This window comes from Mastacembelus armatus, chromosome 9, assembly GCF_900324485.2.
Source record: "Mastacembelus armatus chromosome 9, fMasArm1.2, whole genome shotgun sequence".
Lineage (NCBI taxonomy): Eukaryota > Metazoa > Chordata > Actinopteri > Synbranchiformes > Mastacembelidae > Mastacembelus > Mastacembelus armatus.
The window spans coordinates 10,752,528-10,776,772 of record NC_046641.1 but is presented as its reverse complement, the minus strand read 5'-3'; the positions used below and the strand labels follow the sequence as shown (position 1 = coordinate 10,776,772).

At 40.4% G+C, this 24,245-nt stretch overlaps 1 protein-coding gene across 2 annotated transcripts in view; it reads left to right on the top strand.

The window, feature by feature from the left end:
- LOC113138710 (RCC1 domain-containing protein RUG3, mitochondrial-like) overlaps positions 1-24,245 on the top strand; it is a 274,667-nt gene that overhangs the window by 19,394 nt on the left and 231,028 nt on the right. For both annotated transcript variants that reach the window (XM_026321378.2, XM_026321377.2), the window contains exon 3: positions 23,311-23,353. In XM_026321378.2, the coding sequence (XP_026177163.1) occupies positions 23,311-23,353 (43 nt within the window). The remainder of the gene's footprint in view (positions 1-23,310; positions 23,354-24,245) is intronic.

Sequence of the window (24,245 nt, the reverse complement as noted above, 5' to 3'; positions counted from 1 at the left end):
GGGAAGGTCTAGGTCTCCGGGGTGATCAGTGTTTTGTCATCTGGAGCAGTGTTTACTTTTTCTCAGCACAGGTTCTCCTCCCTTCATCTCCTCCCCATCTTTTGGATCGATACTCTGCATCCACAAAGGTCTGGTGAGTCGGGCATGTGAGTCAGTCAACACTTACCGAGCTAAAGGCAATGGAGTTTGAAATATCCCAGGTTGCAGTCAGTGTTCTTTCACCTTTTCTTCCACTTTTCAGACTGTGTGGAATGTAGTGTGCAAATACTGCAGATGTTCAGCTAATTCCTGTGTAGACTAAACAACTTTACAAAAAGCAATATTAAAAAAATCAATATATGTTGTAGCTATTATGGCATGTACAATAGCATATTTTGTAAAAAGTTTTTTTTCAATCTTTGTTGGTTATACAGGTGTGAGATATTAGGCAAAGAGCAGAAGTGGTTTGCATTTACACAGTTAAAAAAATATGATGAAACAAAACATATTAAGCCCTTTCAATGAGTCCAGAGTGCACAGACCACAGTGAGTTCTGCTTGGATAACCTTTCAGAGAGAGCTCTTCATTTGCTCTTTTATTCTTTAATCAGCTGAAATGCTTTTCATTCAAGTGGCCATTTAGTCAAATAAAACTAGAGATTACAATACCAGACCCTACTTGTGCTATGAGTCTCCCATAACTTGTCAAAAAAGTTTAAAAAGTATCCCGCAAATTAAAATAATTGTTGTCAAAACAGTAATAACATTTTTGATTCATCTATCTTAATAACTGCATATATCAAAAGTATGTAAGCTACTGATAACGGTCAACTCTAGTCTTGTATTCTACCATACTGTGGCAATAAATACATTGTTAAATGGAAGAAAAATCTATAAAATTTGAATAATATGACAATATTTTTTGTTTAATTTGTTTTCCACATACATCTCCTAACCACCTATAAACTCTAGTGAGGTTTCACATAGGGAGAAAACATTTCCCATAATGGTGGGCCAGACTTGGACAATAAAATGCATTCAGCTACTCAGACAACCTTCACTGGCCTTACAGGCGTACTTTCTCTCAGACTGCCCTTTGATTATAAATGGTCCATCACAGGGCTGTTAGTTCGTTTAGAGGCAATGGTAACTCTGCAACACACACCTTAACCCCAGAAGCAGGACAGGGTTGCTTTTCACAGTGAACGCCAGCATCTGTTCCAGGAAGTGCCCGTCTCGTTCAGGCCTAATTGTCGTTCTTCTAAGAGAAGGCTGGTAAGTGAGAGCAGGAGGGGGGCTGTCACGTTCCCGTCACATCCCAGTGGTCCGGTAAATAGAGCGTGTGAGTGTAGCCCCCCCAGTTACTGACGGACGAATAGCCCCCCCAACCCTCCTCTCCTTCCTGCCTTCTACCTCCCCACAATTCCAGTCTAGCTTTCTCTCTGCTTATTTATCTCTACTCTGTCATGTTCTTTACACGGCTAGAAAATAATTAATTACTGCACCCAGTGATGATTTATGATATTACTGACATAATTAATGATACACATCAATTTTCTTGCTTTATTGAAGGGGGCTGCAGAGCCTGTCTTGGCATCTAGAAAGGCCACTGGCCTGGGAGCGTGAAAACTCCCCTATACACTTATATACCCTATCCTCAGGTTGCTCCTCTTCCTCTTTTCCTACTTTCTACTTTCCTCACCAACCTCTAATTCATACTCTAGTGCTACAGTGGTGTTAAAGTTTCATCTCCTAGATCTGTTCAGCAGAGAACCGTAAACCTTCCCATGTGCTCTAAATAAAGCTTAAGAGCTGGACTGTTGTTTGCACATGTAGATATGCATTCATACATGTCTTTGTCTTTGTATGTGTGTGTGCGCTTTATAATGGCCACTATGAGTGTGTGTAGGTATACAGTGATATATGATTTATGAAGATGCGTGTGAGGCATATGTAATTCCAGCTCTACCCTCAGGACTACAGACAACAAGGTAGTGCATGAATATTTGATTTGCAGGGAGAAGGTATAGGATCTATGCACAGCATTTTAAACAGACAAGCTAGAATATTCCTCTTGGAAATCTATACACTTAGGTCTACCATAAGGCAAATATGTGTTTTTTAATTGCCTCCTGCATTGTGACTGTTTTCGTGATATTAAATATTAAATATTATGCTTAAATATCTACTAGAAATATTTCTGTAATTTCATCTAGACCAATCCAGGGTGCTTTCGAAAACAGTTTTAAGCCTCTTTACAATAAACTTTGCTGTACACACCCCCCCCCAACCCGATTTATCACAAACAGTCATCAACTGTGTGAAAGAAAGTGTGTTGTCTGTGTATGTGCATGTTGGTGTGAGAATGTAAGTCAGAGAGAGTGAAAGAGCCCTCTTACTGACCTCAAGTACAGTGAACTCCATTTGAGAGCTTACCGGTGGCTGCACCAGCCTCCAGCTAAATGTGCGATCAGGTAGTTTCAAAAACTGCCTGATGGTGTCAACACGCAGAATGTGGACAGTGTGTGCAGGGAGAGTTGCGGACTCGGATTAGTCTCCATAGCAACGGTAAAGTATCCCTGTTTGTAGACAGACAAATTCTGCTACATCTGAAAATGATTGACAGGTCTATTCCTCCACAACTGACCCATAGAAATTAGCAAGTAAGCGTTATTATACGCGGCTGCATTGACAGAGTCTTCATACTTTTTAAAGTCCTCTTGTAAGTACTTCTCTTTTCCATTTGCATAAGAAACATGGCATGCTCATTGGAGGGGGTTTAGGGTTGTTGTGGGGTGCTTTCATATCTTTAGCTTGACGGCTTCTTTGTGATCAAGGGGATTGAGGAGAGGGAGGTTTGCCAGATGAGAATAACTTCATTTCCAAAGCTCCAAGATGACAGAGGAGAGTTGAGGGTATAAGTTCATGATGCAGTCTGCCAATAGTGAAGGGAAAAAAAATTTACAGCGTCTCTGCGAAGAGAGTGTGTGTTAGTCTACGCATTTATGTGGCAAAGAAACAAGAGACCACACATAGAATAGAAGTTTGAGCCAAATGGTGACAATCATTAACATCAAAATCCTGCTTATATTTGTTGAGACCACATACTTTGTTTTTCAGTAATTGAAGAATCTGAATAAAACAGTTTAACTTGATGTAAAAAGAAATGTTTAGGAGTATGCATGAAGTCGACGTGTAAAAATAAAATCAGACTTTTGTATCCAAACTCCTGTACCCTTCTGTGAAAAGTCAAATCAAATATTTTTTTTTATGATCACATGAAGGTGACAGTGGACAGATGTTATCAGGAAAATGCACAGTTTTTAAGTTATGGCAAATGACTTGTGGGAACGCTTGAGAATTACAGTGCCTGTAACAGTCGGCACTGGCTGAAGTTCACACTTACTGAGAGACTGTGAAAGGACTCCCACACCCGTAGCAACTACACACACAAAAACACAACTCAGAGAGAGAGAGAGAGAGAGAGAACCAGAAGGATAAATTGAGTCAATAGGGCTAAACCCCATGTCAATAATGTATATTTATACCTACATTTAAATATAAGAAAATGTGTTCTGTGTGTATACGTATATGTATATGTGTATATCGGTGTGTAAATGTGTATAAATGTTAGTTTTTGGTTTTGTTTTTTTTGTTTATTTGCAAAATTGTTTGTTTCAAATTAATAAAGAGTTGTGACCTAAGATTGCTATTTTACATCAATATCAGACAATAATAGTGTAAAATAAAATAAATGTTAAAATGAAATATATATATTTTTTGTCATTCACATAGTGTACAATGCCAGTACAATCAAAAAATGTGAAACATGTAGAGATCTCTGTCAAAGACAGCATGTTTCCTGCCAGCTAGTATTGATTGGCAATAATTTCAATCAGTGTTGATCCAATCAAAAGGTCATATAATTAACACTAGGGGGCACCAGTGTTCCACACAATGTTGTATTTCCATTGTGGAGACACCACTGGAAAGAAAATTATGCTCTTGATAAATGATGTGCTTTAGTACCACAATGTATAGACACAAGTAAGAGAAATTACAGTGTTACCTTACAACTATTTAAATTAATTTTGACGAGGTTTTTAGACTAATTTGAAATCACTGTAACATACTACACAAATTTACTTTGACAGTGCAACTGAATATATATATATATATATATATATATTTTTTTTTTTAGAATAAATGGCTGGTGGAGAAGCTGAGGTCAAGGTAGACACAAAGAAACACTAATGAAAACAATCGGCTGTTAGCAGTGATTAACACAGTTCTGAGTCTCACCTAGAAATCAAATTGAACAATTAACCAATCAGATTTAGCTTAAAATGGATTTCTTTTATTTCATGCAGTGATTTATAAGTCGGTTAGAATAAAAATAAGTGTGTACTCATTAAACCAATGTAAGGAAACTAATATAATGAAAAAAATATTTGTAAGAATATGTCATTTGTTTCTGTCAAGTGTTGATTGTTCTTTTTTATGTACTTATTCTGCCCAACTTATGGTACTTCAGTTTTATCTTTCAATTACTGCTTCAAAGAATATTTTCTATCGACAGTTCATGAGTTTGTACTGTATAGAACTACTTTCATTTGTTGGCCTTAATGTACGATTAATTCACCTTAGTGTCCCTTTTAAATAATTAACAAAACAGCAAGGTATTTAAGCTGAAAGTTTAACTTTTGTTGGTTTTTAATTTTAAGCCTAATCTTTTATTTCACATTATTAATTCCACAATAGTGTATTAGCTCAGTAAAAGAAGTAAGAGTCTAAAATGAATTTATATTGGTGGAGTGAGAGTTTTTATATTTAAGAAAAATTTATCAGATGCTTAGCATGAATTGTCATTATTTGTCTCAGATTAACTACATTAAGGGAACAATTATTTCTAATGAATCATTCAGTGTTTTCTCTAGGGTGACATTATTTTAAAACTCAATGTCCAAAGGTTCACGTAATTCAAGGGTGTATTTTTTTTTAATTAGTAATTTTTTAATAATCCTTTATAAATTCATAAAATTATAGAATTAATTTGAAGTATAGGCTGTTCTCATAGTGTTCAGCTTCAGAAAGTGTCCCACTCTTTGTTTTATTGATGTCGGCATCATCTCAAAGGAGACACTTCATCTCCTTTTTTTTCATGCAATATACTCTTGGGGATTCTACTTTTTTATATTTGGAATAATAGACAAAACACCCATAATTTTCAAGCTTTTAAACTTCACATCTTTTTCTCTTTCTCTCTCTGGTGCACGTGCACGCACACACACATGCACACATCTACACATCTACAGCTCCCTGAGTAATCATTGTTCAGTGGCTCTGGTCAGCATGTTGTCACCTGTATCCCATTAAGAACATTCTCACCTCAGCACACAATCACACACACCAAATTTCTCCTTCCCTCTTTCTCTCTTTCACACACTCACACACACTCTCACACACACACACACACACACACACTTACACTCACACTCACTTACACTCACTCACACACGTACCTTAGCCTCCTCTCCACTCACCCGTACTCCTTTCCACTATTTGTACCCCACAATTCCACACCTGGTGTATGGCCCTTTTTGCCGACCTATGTTTGGGAGCTGCCCTTTTCCTTCTAGTGTTTTTGCCTTCTACCAGTAAGACTTTGAGAATCACTGCTCTACAACACCATTCTGCATTTTTGTTTTTCATATCATTTTCCTCACTGACAGTAAATGGTGGTAGGCTTGTGAAGCAGGAGAGCGCAGTATAGACAAGACATCTGCATGAGTGAGGTTCCCTCAGGGGCTTGGGTCATGGGGCATTATAAGCCACACCCTCACTCATCTCTACCCCCACCCACTTGATTCTGATTGGTTAACAATGTGAGGCCAGGGAAAGCCTAAATTGGCTTACGCTCACTATTACTTGTACAGAGGACTTAGAATAAAAAGGCAAATAATGAGACACAGTAACTTATAAAAGTAACTATTAAAAAATCTGTATTTAGGCAGATAATCTTTTGGCATGAATTATGATGGTTTGATGGTTTTGCCAAATGGATGATATATATTGCATAGTATCAAATTACCTAACAAAACATAATGAGATGAGGTAAGAAGTACTTCAGGTGAAATTTTATCTATCTATAGAAATATAGAAATGTAGCTATAGAAAATAAAATGGGGATTTTATTAGGTTAAGATACACAAATATTTTCTCATATTCTTTATGAAATTAACACAATACTTTCTTTCCCTGTAGTCTTTTTACTTTAGAGTATTGTCAACAAAGAATAAAAGAAATTCTTGAAACAGATTCTTGAAAATATTGGGAAGTGAGAAGGTCTCAGGTGTTGCTTTTTTATAGTTAAATTTTTAGATACATTTTTCCATGCCCTGCATTGTTTCCACTTGACTATTTTCCCTTTGTTTTCTATCAGTGATTGTGAATTAATATCCCATTTCTAAAAGATTAAGTATGGCTGTTTTTTTAAATGTTATATCTATGTGTATGTGCACACTTGCTTACGAACACACTCATGCATCCACAGTGCAGCAGCCCTGCCCATGCCATTGTTGGTTGGGGAGCAGGCACCCTGTCCCCTTCATCTGGTTGTGACACCCGCTCTGTGGGACATGGCAGCTCCCTTAGAAACCGGCAGAGTTCCAATCATCTACATGCCATAACCTTACGGCCGCCTTTGTCCACACCTCCGCCAAGATTCATTTGTGTCGCCCCAGCAGGTCTGACCGCTGAACAATTCCCAGGCGAAGCAGGAGGGAAATACATTTCACTGATTAAAGATATCTGGTGACTGTTCTACATGTTGTCAGCACGCTGTTAGTGTTCCCCCACCCCCAACAGCCTCTCCTGCTTCCTAGTCACTTCATGTATGTCATCTCCCAGACCCATACTCTTTCTACCTTTCATCACCTATCACCCTATCCCAAACATGGATTTTGTAATTTTGCTGTAAAGGTGGTGATCACCTTCTAAACCTTTATGCATGTCAGTACTTCTTTCTAACATCTTAAGGTTTCATACCACTGGCACCTTCCTTGTGAATGGTTTGGCACAAGACTAACCTTTTTTGCTTCAAAATATATTTATAAAATACACACACAAAACAAAAAACTAATGAGAAATACCTAAAGTTCTGTGCTGGACAAGGCAAAGGACCTTTGATGGAGGCAATCGACAGTCAGAGCAGGGCAGTGTAAAATAACCACTAATGTTGGGTGGGCAGTATAAAGAGAGAACATGATGCGTATGCATTATAGTCTGTGTCTCTCATCTCAGTGGCTATGTGGGGCCTGACCTTGGGCTTTTTGCAGTATCCTCCTGCAGCAGCGTCCTAGCCAGCTGTAAAATAAAATGGAGGACGGCACGCACACAGTAAATCAGCAATAGCTGGGCCACTGTGCACTGTATGTGTTTAAGAGTCCCACACTGCAGTAAAAAGGCCTGGCAACAGGGCAGTGAGGTAGAGTGAACAGTGCTGTGTAAGAGCTATGGGGCATCTCTGGACCGTCTTCTCCGCTCTGATCAAATATCAGAGTTGACAAGTTACAAATGAGGTGTTCTTTACCTTCTTTTCTTTTTCCCATCTAAATTTGTCTTTTTCCTTCTTTCTTGCTTTTTTTGTCTCATCTTGTTCACTGCCACACACAACACTGTATTAAAAAGAAAAAGACAGAACAGAACTGCTTAATTATAATGAGCCTTTTTTTTTTTTTTTTTTTTTTTTTTGCTCATGCAGCACTTCTCCAGAGCAGCAGGGGGCAGTGTTCCTTGATATGTAAATGGATGCATTAAACGTGCAGAAATATTAATGAACAAACATTCTCTTCTTTGTTCTCATATTTGTTGTTGACTTTGTTCACATACAAGTTTTAGCCTATTTCACATTATCAATTTGACTGAACTGCCCTGCCTACTTTGGCAGAAACACACAAATACAGAGTGCCCTATAACTTCAAATGACTTGATTGTTCTACTTTCTTTACTAGGTACTCCAGTATATGGGTCACATGTTTTGGAAGGTGGAGATGGAGGGGGTGTGGGAATTGGCACATCTTTTTTGAACATTTTGCCCATTTCCATTTCAGGAGTCACCTCCAAACCCTAATTAACAGGGAAAGCCATCAAATCAAACTTTACCAATCCCTAAGGTGCAGTCGACAGGCAACTGGCACAGACGATCCAATGCCACTCTCTCCTGCCACCTTTTCCTGCGTTGTTAACTCACTCGCCAGTGTGCCAGCACTTGTGTGTGAGATGTGCACGATTGTGTTGGGAGGAGTACTGGGGGCATAGTTCAGTGGGAATGACAAGTGCTGCTACTATTATGAAGGGCAAGGATCTGGAGACATCAAACCCTCCACAGGCTAATTCACCCATGTGTGCATTTGACTTTGTGTATTTCTAATTTACTGTATATGTGTCTACAGTGGCCCGTTTGTTTTCATGCAGTTCATGTTTGCAGCTGTGCGATGGAGCGCGTTTGTATGCACGTGTGCATGTCTGAGGCGACAAGCGAGTGTTAGATGTCAGCCGAGGTGAGGGACTGTGGAATATGGAGAGCAGTAGAGTGGTGCTCTGTGTGACACCAGTCCTGTAGACAAGGGTTAAGCAGGGAATAGGGAATAGTCCTGAGGTAATAGCAGGGGGGCGGAGGGTTGATGAAGGGTGAACAAAGGTGATGCAGTGTTTCACAGACACGACACCCTGATATGCTTTGTTGGCTCATTTGATAGGAGCATGTGAGTGAAGGAGTGTGCCCTCCAGGGAAATTTAATAGCAGTCAACATCAGCCTTTACACTATGAAAGTAAAAAATAGGGTAAATATACAAGGCTGTGAAAGCAGAATAATTCAACAATGTGGCATAGCTTTCTATGTGAAAGTGTAAGTATCTCTCACTCTCTTAAGCAAGGAGGACCTATAGTAAACATACATGGCTGGCCTTTATTTCAGTTATCAGTCAGCCTGTATGAATATGAAATTCTCGATATACACGGAAAGGGCACTGGTCATTAAACTCAGAGACCTTCTTAGTGTCTTTTCCACTCTCCTTTCTTTTGTTAGATTCATATCTCCTACTTAGCCACGCATAATACTATTTTCTAAAGTCTAAAGTGCAATTCTGAAAACCAGACAGCAGCTGATGGGCTCTGGAGTTCAAACTCTGTGTCAAGGGTCCAATGGCATCTAGAAAAGGATAGTGGGCGAACACTTGACCTTCCATTAATTGTCTCCCATGCATAACCACTTGTTAATTACTGGAGGAGCCAAAATGGCTTCCAAAGCTAGTTTGTAAAAAGGTCACTTACCACTGAGTAATGAACAGTCTCAGCAGCTCACAAGATCGCTGGTCTCGTATACCGTCACAGGCTGAGGATGTATGATGTTGCACTGCAGATGCTGCATTTGAGTGAGAGGAAAGGAGGGTGGCACTTTGTCTTTGAAGTTTCTTTGACCATTGTGAGATCGTCTGTCAGTTAAAGTCAGTTATTAGGTTGAATATACAGTGAATTCCCTGCACACAAACCCATTCAACATTCATTCCAAATACCATACCTTAGTGCTAGTGTGAATGTAAGCCCATGGATGTGTGAGATGCCAATTAATAACCTTGTGGTTCATAACTTTATTTCACACACATTCACACACCCCTCCTTCATCTCATTAGCCTCTGTCCCCATCCGCGTTATCTTTTCCACCTAGTCTGCATAAAGAGAATATATACATTCTTTGCAGTGACAGTGTTATCAGGCAGGGTCATCTTTCTTGCCTCTTCCATACAGTATAACGATAAGAACGTGTGTTATTTTAAAGAACCTATTCAAAGAGAGAAGCGATAATGCAGCGATAAAGTGATTAAACAGAAAGGCTTTTATATGATGCACATTTAACAGTTTTGTCCCCTTTCTTGTCCCTGGAATGATTACCTTTAAGTAGCTCTCCTGCTCTTTATTGCAGCTTATGAAAGCATCTAAATGGCAGCCTAGCAACTGGGAGTGAACTTTCTAGACTTTCTAAATTATTCTTAAATGTTTTCCCAGAAGTGTTTTTCAGTCAACTGCTTTGTTTTACATCTGGATAGAACTTTTGTTCTTACATTTTTTGTGGGTCTATTAGTTTCATGAGTATTGCACAGTGATATTAAAATTTAAATTACAGTAGGAACTCCAGCACAAAGGTCTGATCCCATATTGTGCTAACTCGCCACCCGATCCATCTCATGCCTGTCTTGGCTTTGTATCAGGGTTATACCCTGATGCCTTGCATCACCACACATTTGATTGTTAGGAAAATGTGCTGGCTTCAACCTTGCAGGGGTCTGTAACCTTTCAGAGGAGTAAACATCAGAGGTATGCAATCTTGGCTGATGTTTAGTGGTATATTCTCACTTCTTTCATTCTCCACCTATTTTTTCGCTCTCCTTCTTTACTCCTTTTTTAATAGCTCCTGGTATTGTCTTGGTCCTTGCTGACAACAAAGGGGATAAATGCAATGCCTACTCTAAGTCCCTGTGGTTAGGCCTTGGACATGACACGTGTCAGCCTATGATAAATTGGCTGTGTGTCTGTTCAATTTCAAATGCAAAGCTCTAGAGAAAGAAGGAGAGAGAAAGACACTGAGAGAGAAAGAGAAAAGAACATGATGGGGAATGGGTTGAGAGAGCTAGGGGGAGAGCGAGAGATGCCGGCATATTTCTGGCACGGGGAGAGAAGGATGCCTCAGATGCAGGATGTTAATGTGTGGGGTACAGATAAGGCATTGCACAACTTTGAGAGCGGGATGCCCACGTCCCGCGGTTTGGGAGGTGAAATCTTGGCAGCAGGACAGGTGCTAGACAGTGGAGGAGGAGGTGGAGGAGGAGGAGGGAGAGAAGAGAGACAAAGAATGACAGATGAGAGGGCTTTTTTCACTTTGCTGATGAATCACTTTTTGCTGATTTATCCACAAGCAATACTAACAAATTTGTGTCACCTAACCATTTCTGTATGTGTGGGGCTAATTGTTTATTTATTTTTACCCTTTGCTTTTGTCTTTTGTGGGGTGATTACGCACATACAGTAAACTGTATGGGACACAATGAATTGAAAGTGAAACAAAAAGGGTTAAAAAAAAGTGTGCTGTGGTTCCAGGAGATGCCTGGCTAATAATCTGCCTGTGCTAATCAGTGCAGCTGGGCCGGGAGAGTTGGCGCTCTGACACCAGGCAGCCACGCAGAGTGTTGGGGAAGAGGCAAGGATGCGAGCCAAATCCAGCTTGTATCTCCCAAGCGGAGCTTCACAGGAGGAGGGGTGCTCGATGAAGAGAGAGGAGAAAGCAGCTTCTGTACCTTGGGATGCCTGCCTGCCTGCCTGCTTGATGCCGTCATGAGAAAAAAGGAAAGGATGGCACTTTTCGTTAACAACTGGCCTGCGAAATGACAAAGCCGATATTATGGTAATGTCAATCTAATCACAGACAGAGAGATCCCCTGGAAATTCTTGGCAGAGGAGTGGCCTTGTGAATATCTCTGGGTCTCCCAGTGGGTGCCCTCCCCCAGCCTCTCTCTCTGTATAGGATGGCACATTGCTCTCATTGCAGCAGTGGATTTCTGAATGGTGTGATGCATTGCAAAAAAAAAAAAAGTTTTTTTTAGTTTTTATTAGCACAATGTGTTAATTTCCCTTGGTAGTTAAGGCAACTTGCCATTGATCTCTTTTCTGTCTTTCTTTCTTTCCCAATCATATCTCTGATATGACTCCCTGCTTCCCCCAGCAATCTTGATGCTCCATAATATGTAGCATGAAATTCCCTGTCTGTACATGTCGTTTTGACCTTTAAATGTTATTTGCAGGTGTTGAGGCGGCTCACTGCTAATGCACAAATTTGATAAGAAGTTTATATATCCAGAATCCAAAAGGCCTGTGAGAAGGGACATTAGTGGGTTTACTGACTACCCCACCAAACTGATCCTGCAGGACCCTCCCTTAAGAAAAATACCTGTTATTATTAATGTCTGCCTACCAAAGAAAGAAAGGCAGAGAGAACTGAAAGCACACAAAGGGGAAGAGAAAAAAGGTCCAAAGCATGCAACACCCTGACTGTGCTGAGCCAGGAACTGTTTTTTTCCCTGTGATCTATCCACAGCTGAACTCTCTGACACTTCATCTACCGTGCTGACGAGGTGTCGCTGTGCCTTAATTGAACTGGGTTTGTCTCATCCCTGCTCCTCCATGATCCTCTTCTCTATGGGTCAGTGAGAGGTAGGGGGAACCCCCATGAGTACACGGCATTGGTGGGATTGCTATTTGCCTCCAACCGCCCCACTGAGAGGATGTTAGATTGAAGTTATTTTATGCTTGGCTTACCTCTCTCCACTCTTCTGCATCATATCTTCTGCTCTCTTCTCTTCCCGTCTCTTTTTTTTTCTCTGCCCTGCCGCTCCCACTATCCCTAAAACCTCACATGCAGCAAGAAGGGAGGAAGGCATCCGTTACAGTGTGAAACTACTCTGATTTTTATGGAGGTCCTGCAGTTGAATAGGTATTCTATTCCCAGTGGAGCTCAATTCCGTTTAAAATGGCTATCATCTATTTTTGTCTCAAAATGCAGTGAATGTGTTTTCAGAGGGAGGAAAGATCTAAAGGTGTGGAGAAGTGTTTTCTTTGGTGCCTACTTTAAGTAAAAGTTTAGGAGAGTCACTGTACAGCACAGCATCCTCCTACCAACAGCCTGTTGTATAGAACAGCTTCTGCAGTGTTGCTGCAGCTGTGGATTCTTTTTCTCTGGTTATTATTAAGTAGTAATAGGTCAGACTAAGTTTCAGTTACTTTCACACTTGAGAGACAGCTTTTGTTGCTAACACTGTACAGTAAGCAATACCACATTGTGCGTTGCTTGTGTGTGTCTGTGTATGCAAGTTCCTGTGTGAGTGTGTGGCACTTTATGTTCCTGTGCCTGTGTGTGTTCTGGAGTCAAGCCTGTTTGTAGCTCTAAGTGTTGTGCGCATTAGGGGAATGAGGGTAATGATGTGCGAGGCGGTTGTGCTTTGTGCCAGGGCGACCCTGCGGCTCACACCCCATTCCCAGCCCAATGTGTTTCTGATTCTCTCCATCCCTCATCACCAGTCAGCTTCTTCTGACAGCAACCACATACATATGAAGTTAGCCCACAAGTACGTGCACATGCACATGCTCATGTGTACTGTAACTATACTTGCATTCATACATATGCAGTAAACACAAAATACACACCACACCTCATACAGTCATATCAAAGTGCACCTATTACAGCTACATCAAGATATGCGTACACACACATTTCATTTTTTACACAATGCACTGATCACTAGACCCAGCTACCTCTTCAATTTTCTCACATGCAAGCATAAAGCAATATTCACCCTTATTCTAAGGGTGAAATGGTAAGGTCATTGCATAAGTGGAAGTCAGCCTTGATTTGCCATTTCAAGATGCAAACATGCTCCTGTTGGCTCATATAGACCTATTCCCAAAAACCTGTCCGAAACATGTCTGTGCATATTGATTCCTCTGTTGTCACTGTGATTAGAAAGATGTCTGATGTTCCCTGTTTTTCCCACCTACCACTGTGGGGGTCTGGTCGGGACACAAAGGCAAATATATGACGAAACCTTCTTCAGCACTGCTTACCTTTATGGTTCACTGCAGTAATTGGCCAAGGGTGAACATACCCGCTCTACACTGGCAGTAATGTATTTGAGAAGATATTGAAAAAGCTGATGAGGGAGACAGAAGATGTGTTGTAGAATACAAAAGTTAATAATGGTGGGGATTTTGACGAATGGATCCCTAAATGTATCCTGATATCGGTCTAAATTGCATTCCTTTGCTCACAGTTTTGTGTTTTTAATTTATACATTCTCTCATTGACTATGCAAGGTGCTTGTGCCATAGAGAACACTTTGTGTGGAGGATAATGCATGCGGAAGAAGTACTGTTTTCCTATATATACATATTTAAATAAATAAATCTATATATACATATACAAATGTACATGGAGTCCAGGCAACAGTATGAAACCTTCCAATACTGTCATCACACAGTCACACTGCGAACGTGTCTAAAAGAGTCATGGACTCAACACTCATACAATGTGCTTTTGAGTACATACATATCATTTTATTGCTACATATATCACCCCCACACTGAGGCATCTGAAAAGAGAGCATGATCTATACCAAAACATTAATCATCATTCATTGTATGTTAATAAATTCAGAATTTCTCCATTTACCATGCGGACGTCCACGCGTGCTGGAAATGCAACCTTTCCAGAGCTCATAAATCACACACAGTGAGTCATCTGACAAAGTACCCCAAACACAGGCTGAGCCACTGCGATCCCTAGGGCACAAACACACGCCATCTAATGTGGTAGATTCAGAGCGGGGACGAGAGCTTTCTGATGCCTCTTGCCGATTCTGGCATGAAGCGTTTGCTGCAACCTGGGAAAATAACAGGCAGAATCAGAGGGGCTTGTGGGATGCCTGTGGTCTCCTCTTCAGTGATTTTTGGGTTCATCAGAGTCCCCTCTCTGTCTCTGTCTCTTGCTTTCTCGTTTCCTCCACCTTTCCTCGGTGCCTCTAGGGGATAAGGCCATGTGCAAACAACAACACTTGCACCCAGAGGGTTGCACTGCCTCCACTGTGGACCCCCTGTATTTGCCTTACTAGGCAGATATCACCATTGGAACTTTTAAAAAGAGAATAATGTGAATAATGTTACTTGCAGCACTTTTAGTTGCGTGTGAGACTATTGGTACAAGTTCTAAAAATCCTCAACCAAAAACAAAACAAAGGAAAGCAAAAGCATTTTATAAGACGTGCAAGAGAGATAGCAGCTCACACCAGAATGTCAACCATATTCCTAAAACTATAACATTACATTTATGATTTAAACATTGCAGGTAATACATATTTTGTCATTCTCTTTAGAGCATAGATTTTAATAAAAGTATTTCGGATGATTTTATTATCACCCGTACTCTGCTTTTTTCCATTTGATTAAAAACTACTCTAATCTGGGGGTTTAGAGAGATTACCTAAGCAAGAAGAAAATTTGAGCTGATACAATATCTTCCCTTCTGTATACCACAGCACAGATGAAAAGAGAAACAGATTTATTCATTATCAACTTCAGAAGCCATGTAATAATCAGTGCTATTCAGGTGTATGGCTGTTGCACCTAAATGACAGATTAAATTATTTTTAGCCCGCAGGGATGGGATCTCCATTGTTTCCCTTTATACAGAATAATCATGTCTCTTTACCTTTTAGCAAAGTGGTCACATGATCTGTGTGCTGTATACACTTGCTTTATGTTTCAGATTAAAAGATTAAAGGCTTTGTGGTGAGGAAAAAGCTGACCAATGAGAGCCATGATACTGTCAAAAGGGGTTTGAGTCAGTACTACAGTTGTGTTGTATGCATTATAGAGGAGACCTTCTGTAGTGCTATTTGGAAGATAATGTCATCACATGTTAATGACCGGAGTATTTGCAGTGTGCAAAATGAGTGCCCTCTGATATGCAAAGCACTTCCGCTGAGAGTAAAGATTTGTGTATGTATGGAAACCAGTGAAAATAGAGACACTAGTCTTTGTCATATTGAACAGACAGCATTATTTATCCCCTTTTCTCCTTTTCTCTCATTTTCATCCTTTTTACCCCCCTTTGGGTCTCTGGATCCTTTCCCATCTCTCCTCTGTTGCCCGGGCCTATCCCTGGCTCCCTGGAGACCGGAGGACGAGTGGTTATTTCTGACTCTGGAAGATGGTCGTGACTAATTGATTCGACATCTGATGGAACGTGTGTAATGTCTTCTTTTCCCCTGCTGCTCCAGCCTTACCATTTGCTCAGAAGAGCAGGAACCATTAATGTATTGTGCAGATATTTCTGTACTATATGGCTATGTTTGATATGAGAAATGTGTTTATGCCAGCTCTGTCTGTGTTCCTCTGTAAATCCCATGTAGTGTTGTCCCTGGTAATCTAAATTATTACTGGACTGTTTGATGTTATCCTTAGAGAAAAGAAATTCTGTATACCAATGGAGTCCCTTTGGTCTCATAACAATGGATTATATGGCTAACACTCAAAATACTCCCACTTATGTATCTGTTAGATCGCTTTATATTGTTTTTACATGTTTTTGAGATGTTGCACCACATAAACACAATTGATCCCAGAGGTACTTTACAGAAAGAATGCATTTAATCCACCTATTGAAGTTTAGTCTTCTCTCTTTTTCTTCATCTCTCCTTTCTCCTCTGTCTTTCTCTCCTCTGGTCCTCTGTCTTTGTCTTTGTGGTGTGATTTTTGGGTACAGTCCAGAGACCTAATGAGGCGGTTCTGATGGGTCAAGTCCCACAGGTCTTGAAGCTGCAGCAGTCCACTGTTGATGCCCAGTCCAAAGTATCTAATTGATCTAATCATTTAGCTGGCTGGTCGAAGTAATCAGTCTCTCGTGGGCACACATGGGATGAACAATGACAAGTGTTTAGTGACTGCAGGCTGCTTTCCTTAACTGTACAATAGGGCTTTGTGTATATGTGTGTGTTTTTGTGCATAGATCCATGCTTATGTGCTGTATATGCACCCAAGTCAGTAGAGTGTTGGTCATCTAAAACTAAAAAGTTTACGGTTGCTTCGGTTTTCTTTGCTCATGCTAAGTTTTTTTTGTTTACGAGATTCATTTTTCATGAAAACTTGATACCTAGAGTATAAAGTTTCAACTCAGGCTCACATGGATTGGAATATGTTTTGCATCTAATTTTAATGAACAGAGTAAAGTATATTTCAAAGAAGTACCCTTCATTTACATCTTTAAATGTCTGCAACGCAAGGCGCAGTGGTACTTCCTTTATGAGGAAGACACATTCAGTATATCGTGGGGATGTGGAGAAGGCCACTAGGGAATGATCAAGTGTGCATCCCATCGACCCGCATCCTCTTCCCCATTACCCTGACATTTCATCCCTACATTTAATTCCAGGCCTTTCTAAAGAGCAGGTAATAGTGCAGAGGGGTACAGGGACCCAGAATTAAGCAGTTTTACACCGAAGGGTAATTTGGTGTGATAAATGTGCCGTCGCTGGTAACTAATAATACATATTTTAAGTAGCAGCGGCGCGGCTCCGTGGCCCAGTAAAGGTAGCATCATTATTAATGTGGGAGTCGCTGCGTGTTTTAGTCAGGGTTACGGCACCAAGGTCAGAGCTACGTTTCACTGAATTAAAAGCCATTTTGAGCTATGGCACTCCTAATCAACTCAGACCTAAAGGTGCATAGCTCAGTTATAATGAGGCACCAATGAATTTAAATAAACAGCAAGATCTAGTGATTTATAAAGGCAATGTGCTATCCTTATAGCTCGTTAGCCATGACGGATACTCTTTATTCTCTGGGCCTCTTTACCCACAGGACCCTGAGCTTTTAACCAAGTAATGTCTGCCTCCATTGTCAGCGGATACGCATTCGGAGCAGGACACTTATCCTCGTCATTATGAAAAGTGGAGACACAATACAAGAGTAATGGTAATGTATGCCATCCAAATAGGTGATTTTTCTCCTCCCCTCCCTCCGTTTTTCGCCGATGTAAAAACTACCCCAGAGTTTTAGGCCCATGAATTCATCATCATATTTTCACAAAGGGTTTTTCATATATCCTGAAAGGAAGCATAATCCTTGATAGTGAAAATGTTTTGCATTTAAAGGGGTACTTTTGGTCGGGGAATTGATGGTGATGTTTGGAGGAGCTGTAGAGAAAGGAAAGTTCTAGTTTTTAGAGTGATCACTTATATAAATTATAATATTTTCATGAGTGAATAGAGTCAGCAGCTTATTTCAACTACTTTGACTGCAGAAGTTTCTATTATTTCAAAGCAACATGCCACCATTAATATGCTGATTAGGAACCTTCTAGAATAATGATGTTTGATATTCAGACTCTCCATCCCCCACATTTTAGGAATTTAGTCTGGCTTCTTTCTATTAGTAAGGATAACTTTTTCTGTTTTTTTTTTTTTTTTTTTTTCCTCCTTTCATTATTGATCTGACCTGTTGCAGTTATAGGTACTGCTCCTGATTTTTGCAGTTCTTAAAGTAATGACCCTGTGAGGATAGTTAGTGTTTCAGCTGGAGCAAGACAGGGCAGTGAGGCGTGCACATGTAGCCGCCTCTAGCTGACCCCCTGCTGCTTGTGTTAAGGCATGCCAGGGCATTAGCCACTTCTTCAGGTTCTTTGTTGCCTGCCCCTCTTTTGTGTTGCCCTTGAAGGATGTTGCAAGCAAAGAGATGGGTACAGTCTCTTTTTGGACACAGCTCTTTTTTGACTTTTGAGAGCTCAGTGGCTTGGCACAGGCTTATTTGGATTCTTGATGAGTTCAGCTCAAACAGCTCACCTCATATTGTTTGCAGTGACAGGTTAAATCACTCTGCATGTATTTATTTAAGAAGATACTTCATTTTAAAGGATTCATTTAAGAATGAGAACCAATACAAGGTAGGGACAGGTGTTCTACCACTGAAAGAGTAATCTGTTCAGTTGTGCATGAGCAGGCACGGTATCCTGATATGCACTACACTTTTCTTTGTATGTGGCAATACCTGAGGCTATGCTGAATTTAAATTGACATCAAATATTTTCATTTTCCAAAGGACAAAAGTGTTGACTCACCTCCAAAATACACTTGTTTGATTTCCCATGTGAACATAGTACACAGTGACACCCATAGCTTTCACCATTCAGGGACCCACTCACTCAGCCTCTCACTGTGCTCCGCATTTCAGAGTAATTTTCACTCCTGACACCACAGCTCTGCCTACCTGCCAATTTCTGTCTCAGCTCCTGAATGGGTGATTTGTAAAGCCATGTTCACCTCAACACTCAGAAGATTTACTCAGGAGTGAGCTTGCCAGGTGTTTGAGCTGTCAGTTTGCTCTGTGTTCACAAACTTGCCGAAAGGAAAGTAATAGCCATACTCAGCCAACTGTGTTACTGTTGGAGTTATGGTGGAATATATATGTGATTGTTATTACTTGAAGTTGGTTTCCTGTGCTCCTTTTTTTTCCTGAAAAATATATATCTTACACAGGGTGAAATTTAATGATTAAATTATTTTTGTCTATAAATGTCACATGACTGGCTCAAAAGGAGTCTGTATTCCCTCAACATTTATCAATTTCTTAATGTCCATACGCTATTGTCTCCTCATCTTCTGTTGTCAATTCCAGATTTTTTGCTTTTCTGTTTATGCTCCTACCTTTCTCTCACAATGGTTTATAAACAAGCTGTAGTTGTTTTTCAGGCTGGAGGTCGCCGATTTGTCTGCCTCTCCCCGTAGGTCATTGAGGTTACCATGGCCCCGGTAGCATCAAGCTTTGAAAATGAGAAGCCCCACTCGGCTTTCCCGCTGGCGACCGGGAGCACCCCTTGCCCGCACCCGCCCTGATGATTAATGCCACCCCCGTCCAGCCACAAACCTTTCTGCCTCAGATAATGCCAGGCAGCAAGCGCGGCTGACACATTTAATGTATAATTAAGTAGAAAAAGTCAGCACTGGCTATGCAAATTTTTTAAAATGATAAATGACGCTGTACAGCAGCAGGGATTGATTTGGTGTAAATGAAACTAATTAAGGAAATGTCAAACATAATTAATAAAACAGGTTTAAGCTGCAAAACATTGTCAATTGAATGAATGAGGAGGCATTGGCTCCCATTGTTCAGGCTTTATTTAGGTCTTGTGTTTAGCTTGTTCCTTGCTCCAGAATGCTCTCTCCCCTCCTCACTCCCTCCACCACCAATTCCCTGAGAGGGGGAAAATAAATTTGCTTGTCTCTCTGCTGACTGTAGAAATTAATTGCTGAAATCTTGTCCCATCCAAGTGTTACATTCACACGCAGGACATTAACATAACTAATTTGAAAGAGCTCAAATGACTGCATAATGGAGCTCCGTCACCATGCATGACAGTCGCTGGTCATACCAAATTAGCTTGGTTTTATAATTGAAAAATCCTCCCCCCCACCCCTTATAATTTTTACACCATTTCCCTTCTCTTTCTTCCTTTACTTTTTCTCTTCCTCCTTGCTCCTCTTCCTTTCGTGGTATCCCTCCTTTCCCTTCTGTTTTTCGATAAGAACAAAGGTTTTATAATTTACAAAAAGAGTGCTTGACCTATAATTAGAGTAGAGGAGTGAGGGGAGAGGAGGGGGAGTGCCAAGTGGTGGCAGAGTCAGATCCTTAGTCCTGGTAATGATGCTGGAGACCTTGTGGCCCCCGGGGAGGCAGAAGAATAATGGGATGGGCTATTTTTATGGGGGAGCAAAGCAATGGGCCACCAGCCACTGGGATGCTGGTGCCTGGGTATGGTGCTGAGCAGCAGGGGCTAGCAGGGGGCTAGTGGGGGGCAAAGGAGGATGAACACTCAACCTGCCAAACTGCCAGCTCTCAGGCCTGCCCATCAGTTCTACACGTCAGCCTGATGCACCGCTGTCGGCCTCCATGCCCCCACGCCAGCCGCTGCCCTTGCCGCAGAGAGAGAGGGAAAGAATGGAGTGGGTGGATGAGTGGGTTGGGGGGCGATAGAAACATCTGCCACTCTGTGGAAGACTCATTGATACAAGGTGAGGGGAGGTATCACAGTGAAGTCTGGCATCTGGATACTCAAATACATACACATTACTGGCCACATACATAAACTACGAAGACCTGGATAAAATCAAATTTGCTAAATTATTCTTAACCTGAGTCGATGAAACAATATGCAATGTTAATGATAAACTAACCAAACACTTACTTCCTCACTTTAGCTATCTAAAGTTTGTAGCAATCAAGTGGAGTTTTATATCCCACCCATTCTGCAATTTAAAAATAAAGAAATGTAAAACTATAACTGCTATTAGGATTGTGTACTGCTTGACCCGAGCCTGGTGTTATTACAGATATTGTTAATAATGTGCCTGTGTGCAGAGCATTGCAGCAGACCTGCGGCTGCCAATATTTTTGTGTTTTGGTTATACACACTCTAAGCACCGCTATTTATCATACTCCCACATAGCAATTCTCAAGAGTTAAAGGAGCAAAAGAAAACAAAAACAAGAAAACAAAAAGTACCAAAACAAAAGAAAACAAAAAATACAAAACAGGAAAATAAAACTCTGGAACAGTCACAGTCTTTATTCCCATTGCATTTTCATCCTCATCTTTATTTCATTATTCCATTGAGGACTCTTATGCTTGTAAAAGTAATCTTAAATCCTGGACTCCTGTACTGTTGGTGTATTGTTATTCATGACAGTAACAGCCTCAGAGCAACCATAGCCCCAAAGTCAGCAACAGAGCTAAGATGTTTTTTTTTGTTGTTGTTTTTTTTTTTTTACAGCAATACTGCATGCTCTGCTGCTGTTTTTAAGAATTCTGTATTTAAACACATGGTCCTTTAATGGATATCCTTTCAGTAAAGTATTTTTGTTACTTATTATTTCTCTGACCAGAGCACTGTACATAGACCAGTAATTAGCAGTAGTTCATAATGAGTGCACCCAGTGAGCTGTATGTTCTCAGCTGAGCTCAAGGATATAATTTCATGTGAATTATTACCATATGCATTTCTCCAGGAACACTTTAAAAGCTTATAATATACCCACATATTAGAAGCTCTGTTTGTTTCTGGTGCCAAAGCTGGAGCTGCAGTTACAGTTTCCTGGGTTTATTGCGTGGTCTGTAGTAAAGAAAATCAAAGCTGACTCCATAGTGTACACACCAAGGTTGATGAACACACACACTCACATACATAGAGCCAGAATATTTCTGCATGCCATTAAAAAATTAAAAGGTAGAGTTCCACATTTGTACATTCACATACTGTATACCAATACCACAGATGGTGACACATTATTGCAGCAATTTCTGTCTTAATTGTACTTGTGGTACTTGTACTTCAGTATATAGTATACTGAAGTAAATCGAAAAAATAAATAATTTTAAATAGGAGGTACCACTAAAGAAATACACTATAACTTAAAAAAATGACATTATTGTTTGAAATTGCAAAAGATAGTGGAGAAACTCAAAGCTGTAAAAAAAAAAAAAAAGTGTTGTGATAAATGTAGAGGTGGCTAAATAAATGTTTGACCAGCTTTCTGAATATGTTTCAGATATAAGTTTTATAGATTCATTTCAAAGTCTGAAATAAATTGGCTTTTATTAGCGTATTAATATCAAAGTGTATTGCCAATATCTGTAGGTAGGCAGATAGATTTATTGTATGAGGGTATGTGTCATTGGTAAAATCATGGACATCTACTTTATAGTACGTAGATGTTCAAAATCATGCAGTACTTCTCATAAAAATCTGTGACCTGTTTTGCACACATTTCCTGAAGTTTCCACCTTTCATCGTATTTCCTTTCACACATTTTGCTGCAACTCTTTCATACAACCCAACCCTTAAAATGCCAAGGGTCACGAGTCAAACATATGCAGCAGGGATTATAATTTATTACCCCACATTTGCCTGATAATTTTTCTCTTTTGACAAGCTTAGGTAAATCATATAGCCTACTCTATAATGTATGAGGGTTTTGTTGGCTTGATGAGTAAAGTCCGGTGCTATTGGCTGTTACCCCTGTGGTATTTGAGTTCCCATAAGACCAGTAAGGCTTGTCTGTGTTCCAGCGTGACTGGAGTTGCTGCAGGATCAGGTGGAGGTTCGGGTATTTATAGAAACTGTATGCAAATAGATTGGTGCCATGTTATATTGTTAGTGTAGAGAGGGGACAGTTAAATACATGTACATAGCAGGAGAAATATGTATGCTTCACCTTCTCTTTTGAGACAGGTCTAATCAGTTAGGATGGTCTCCTCTCCTCATTTCATTTGAATATATTCATCTTAAACTCAGACTAAGGAAGTGTGTCTCCCCTCCCATGTATATTATTCCTTCTAGCTGAAGGCTCATTATTTTACAGCAGGGTGTGTGAGAGGTGGCTCCAGTCTCTGAACTCTCTGTCGAGGCTGTATTAATCAAACTTCACACAGCGTGGAAGGGTCCACCCACTGACATAACGCTCCTCACTCTGCACTTGAGGACAAAAAAGAAAGCACACAACCCAAACTATTACTGAGAAACATGTACAACTTTTGAAGATTAGCACTTTTAATTATTTCCGTAACCCCGTATCAAAGCTTGGCCCAAAGACAGACCATGGTTACAAAATATTTTGTAGCAGTGTTCATTGATTTCAATGCATCTCATTAACAATGTCCACATCTTCTTTTTCTCTGCAGTGGACAACAAGATCTTTGCATGGGGAAATGGAACCAGTGGACAGTAAGTAAATGTCAAATGTAAAAAGAAAAAAAGAAAAAATTTATTCCCTACATTTATGAAATTAGGAATTACAGTATTGTTGAGACATTCAGCACCCTGACTTTGACAGTTTGTGATTCATAAGAAGACATATCATCATCATCATCATCATCATCATATATTGCACGAGATTACTCGAGTTTCCCTTCCGGGATTAATAAAGTTTATCTAAGTATCTGTTGTGGTGTGTTCAAGTGTCCATGAAAGTTCAGCTATCCTTGCTAAGTTTTGTTAGTCTGACAGTATAGCTGTATATAAAACCGCAGAAAGACACTGACAGATGAACAGACATATACAAACATAAGTTGTTTTCCTCCTGATGAGCTTCCTTGTTAAAACTTCTCCAGCCAGGCGCCAGTGTGGTTGTAATGACATCTAAGGGGCCTGGAGGTTGCAGTGATTCAGTGGGCCTCAGGTAGCAGCAGACAGCAGCACAGCAGACCTCAGAGAAATACATAAAAGAAACAAAGGCATCACTTCTCAGTCTCTCATCATCTCCGGTTGTCCCTTGTTCTCCTCTTGCTCTCCATTTCTCTGTCTGCCTTATTCCCTCTCTCCTCTAGTGATGCTTTGACCCCTCTAAGCAGGTTGAGGCTCTCTAGTGAGGAGCTTAAAGTTAGAGGAGCCTATAGTTGGAGCTCCACAACACCCACTTGCAGAGCAAAGGGTGAGCATCTCCCTTACACAACTGGCACTCTGATATCTGAAAACTCCTCAGCTCTTCTGTATGTCTCACTGGAGGCGAGAGAGGAGAGGAGTACGAGGGAGCTGTGTAAATTTAAACTGGCAAACTTTCTGATGGAAATAGCAGTGACCCCAGAGTGGTCTTGTCTTGAGTTGAAGCATTGTTGTA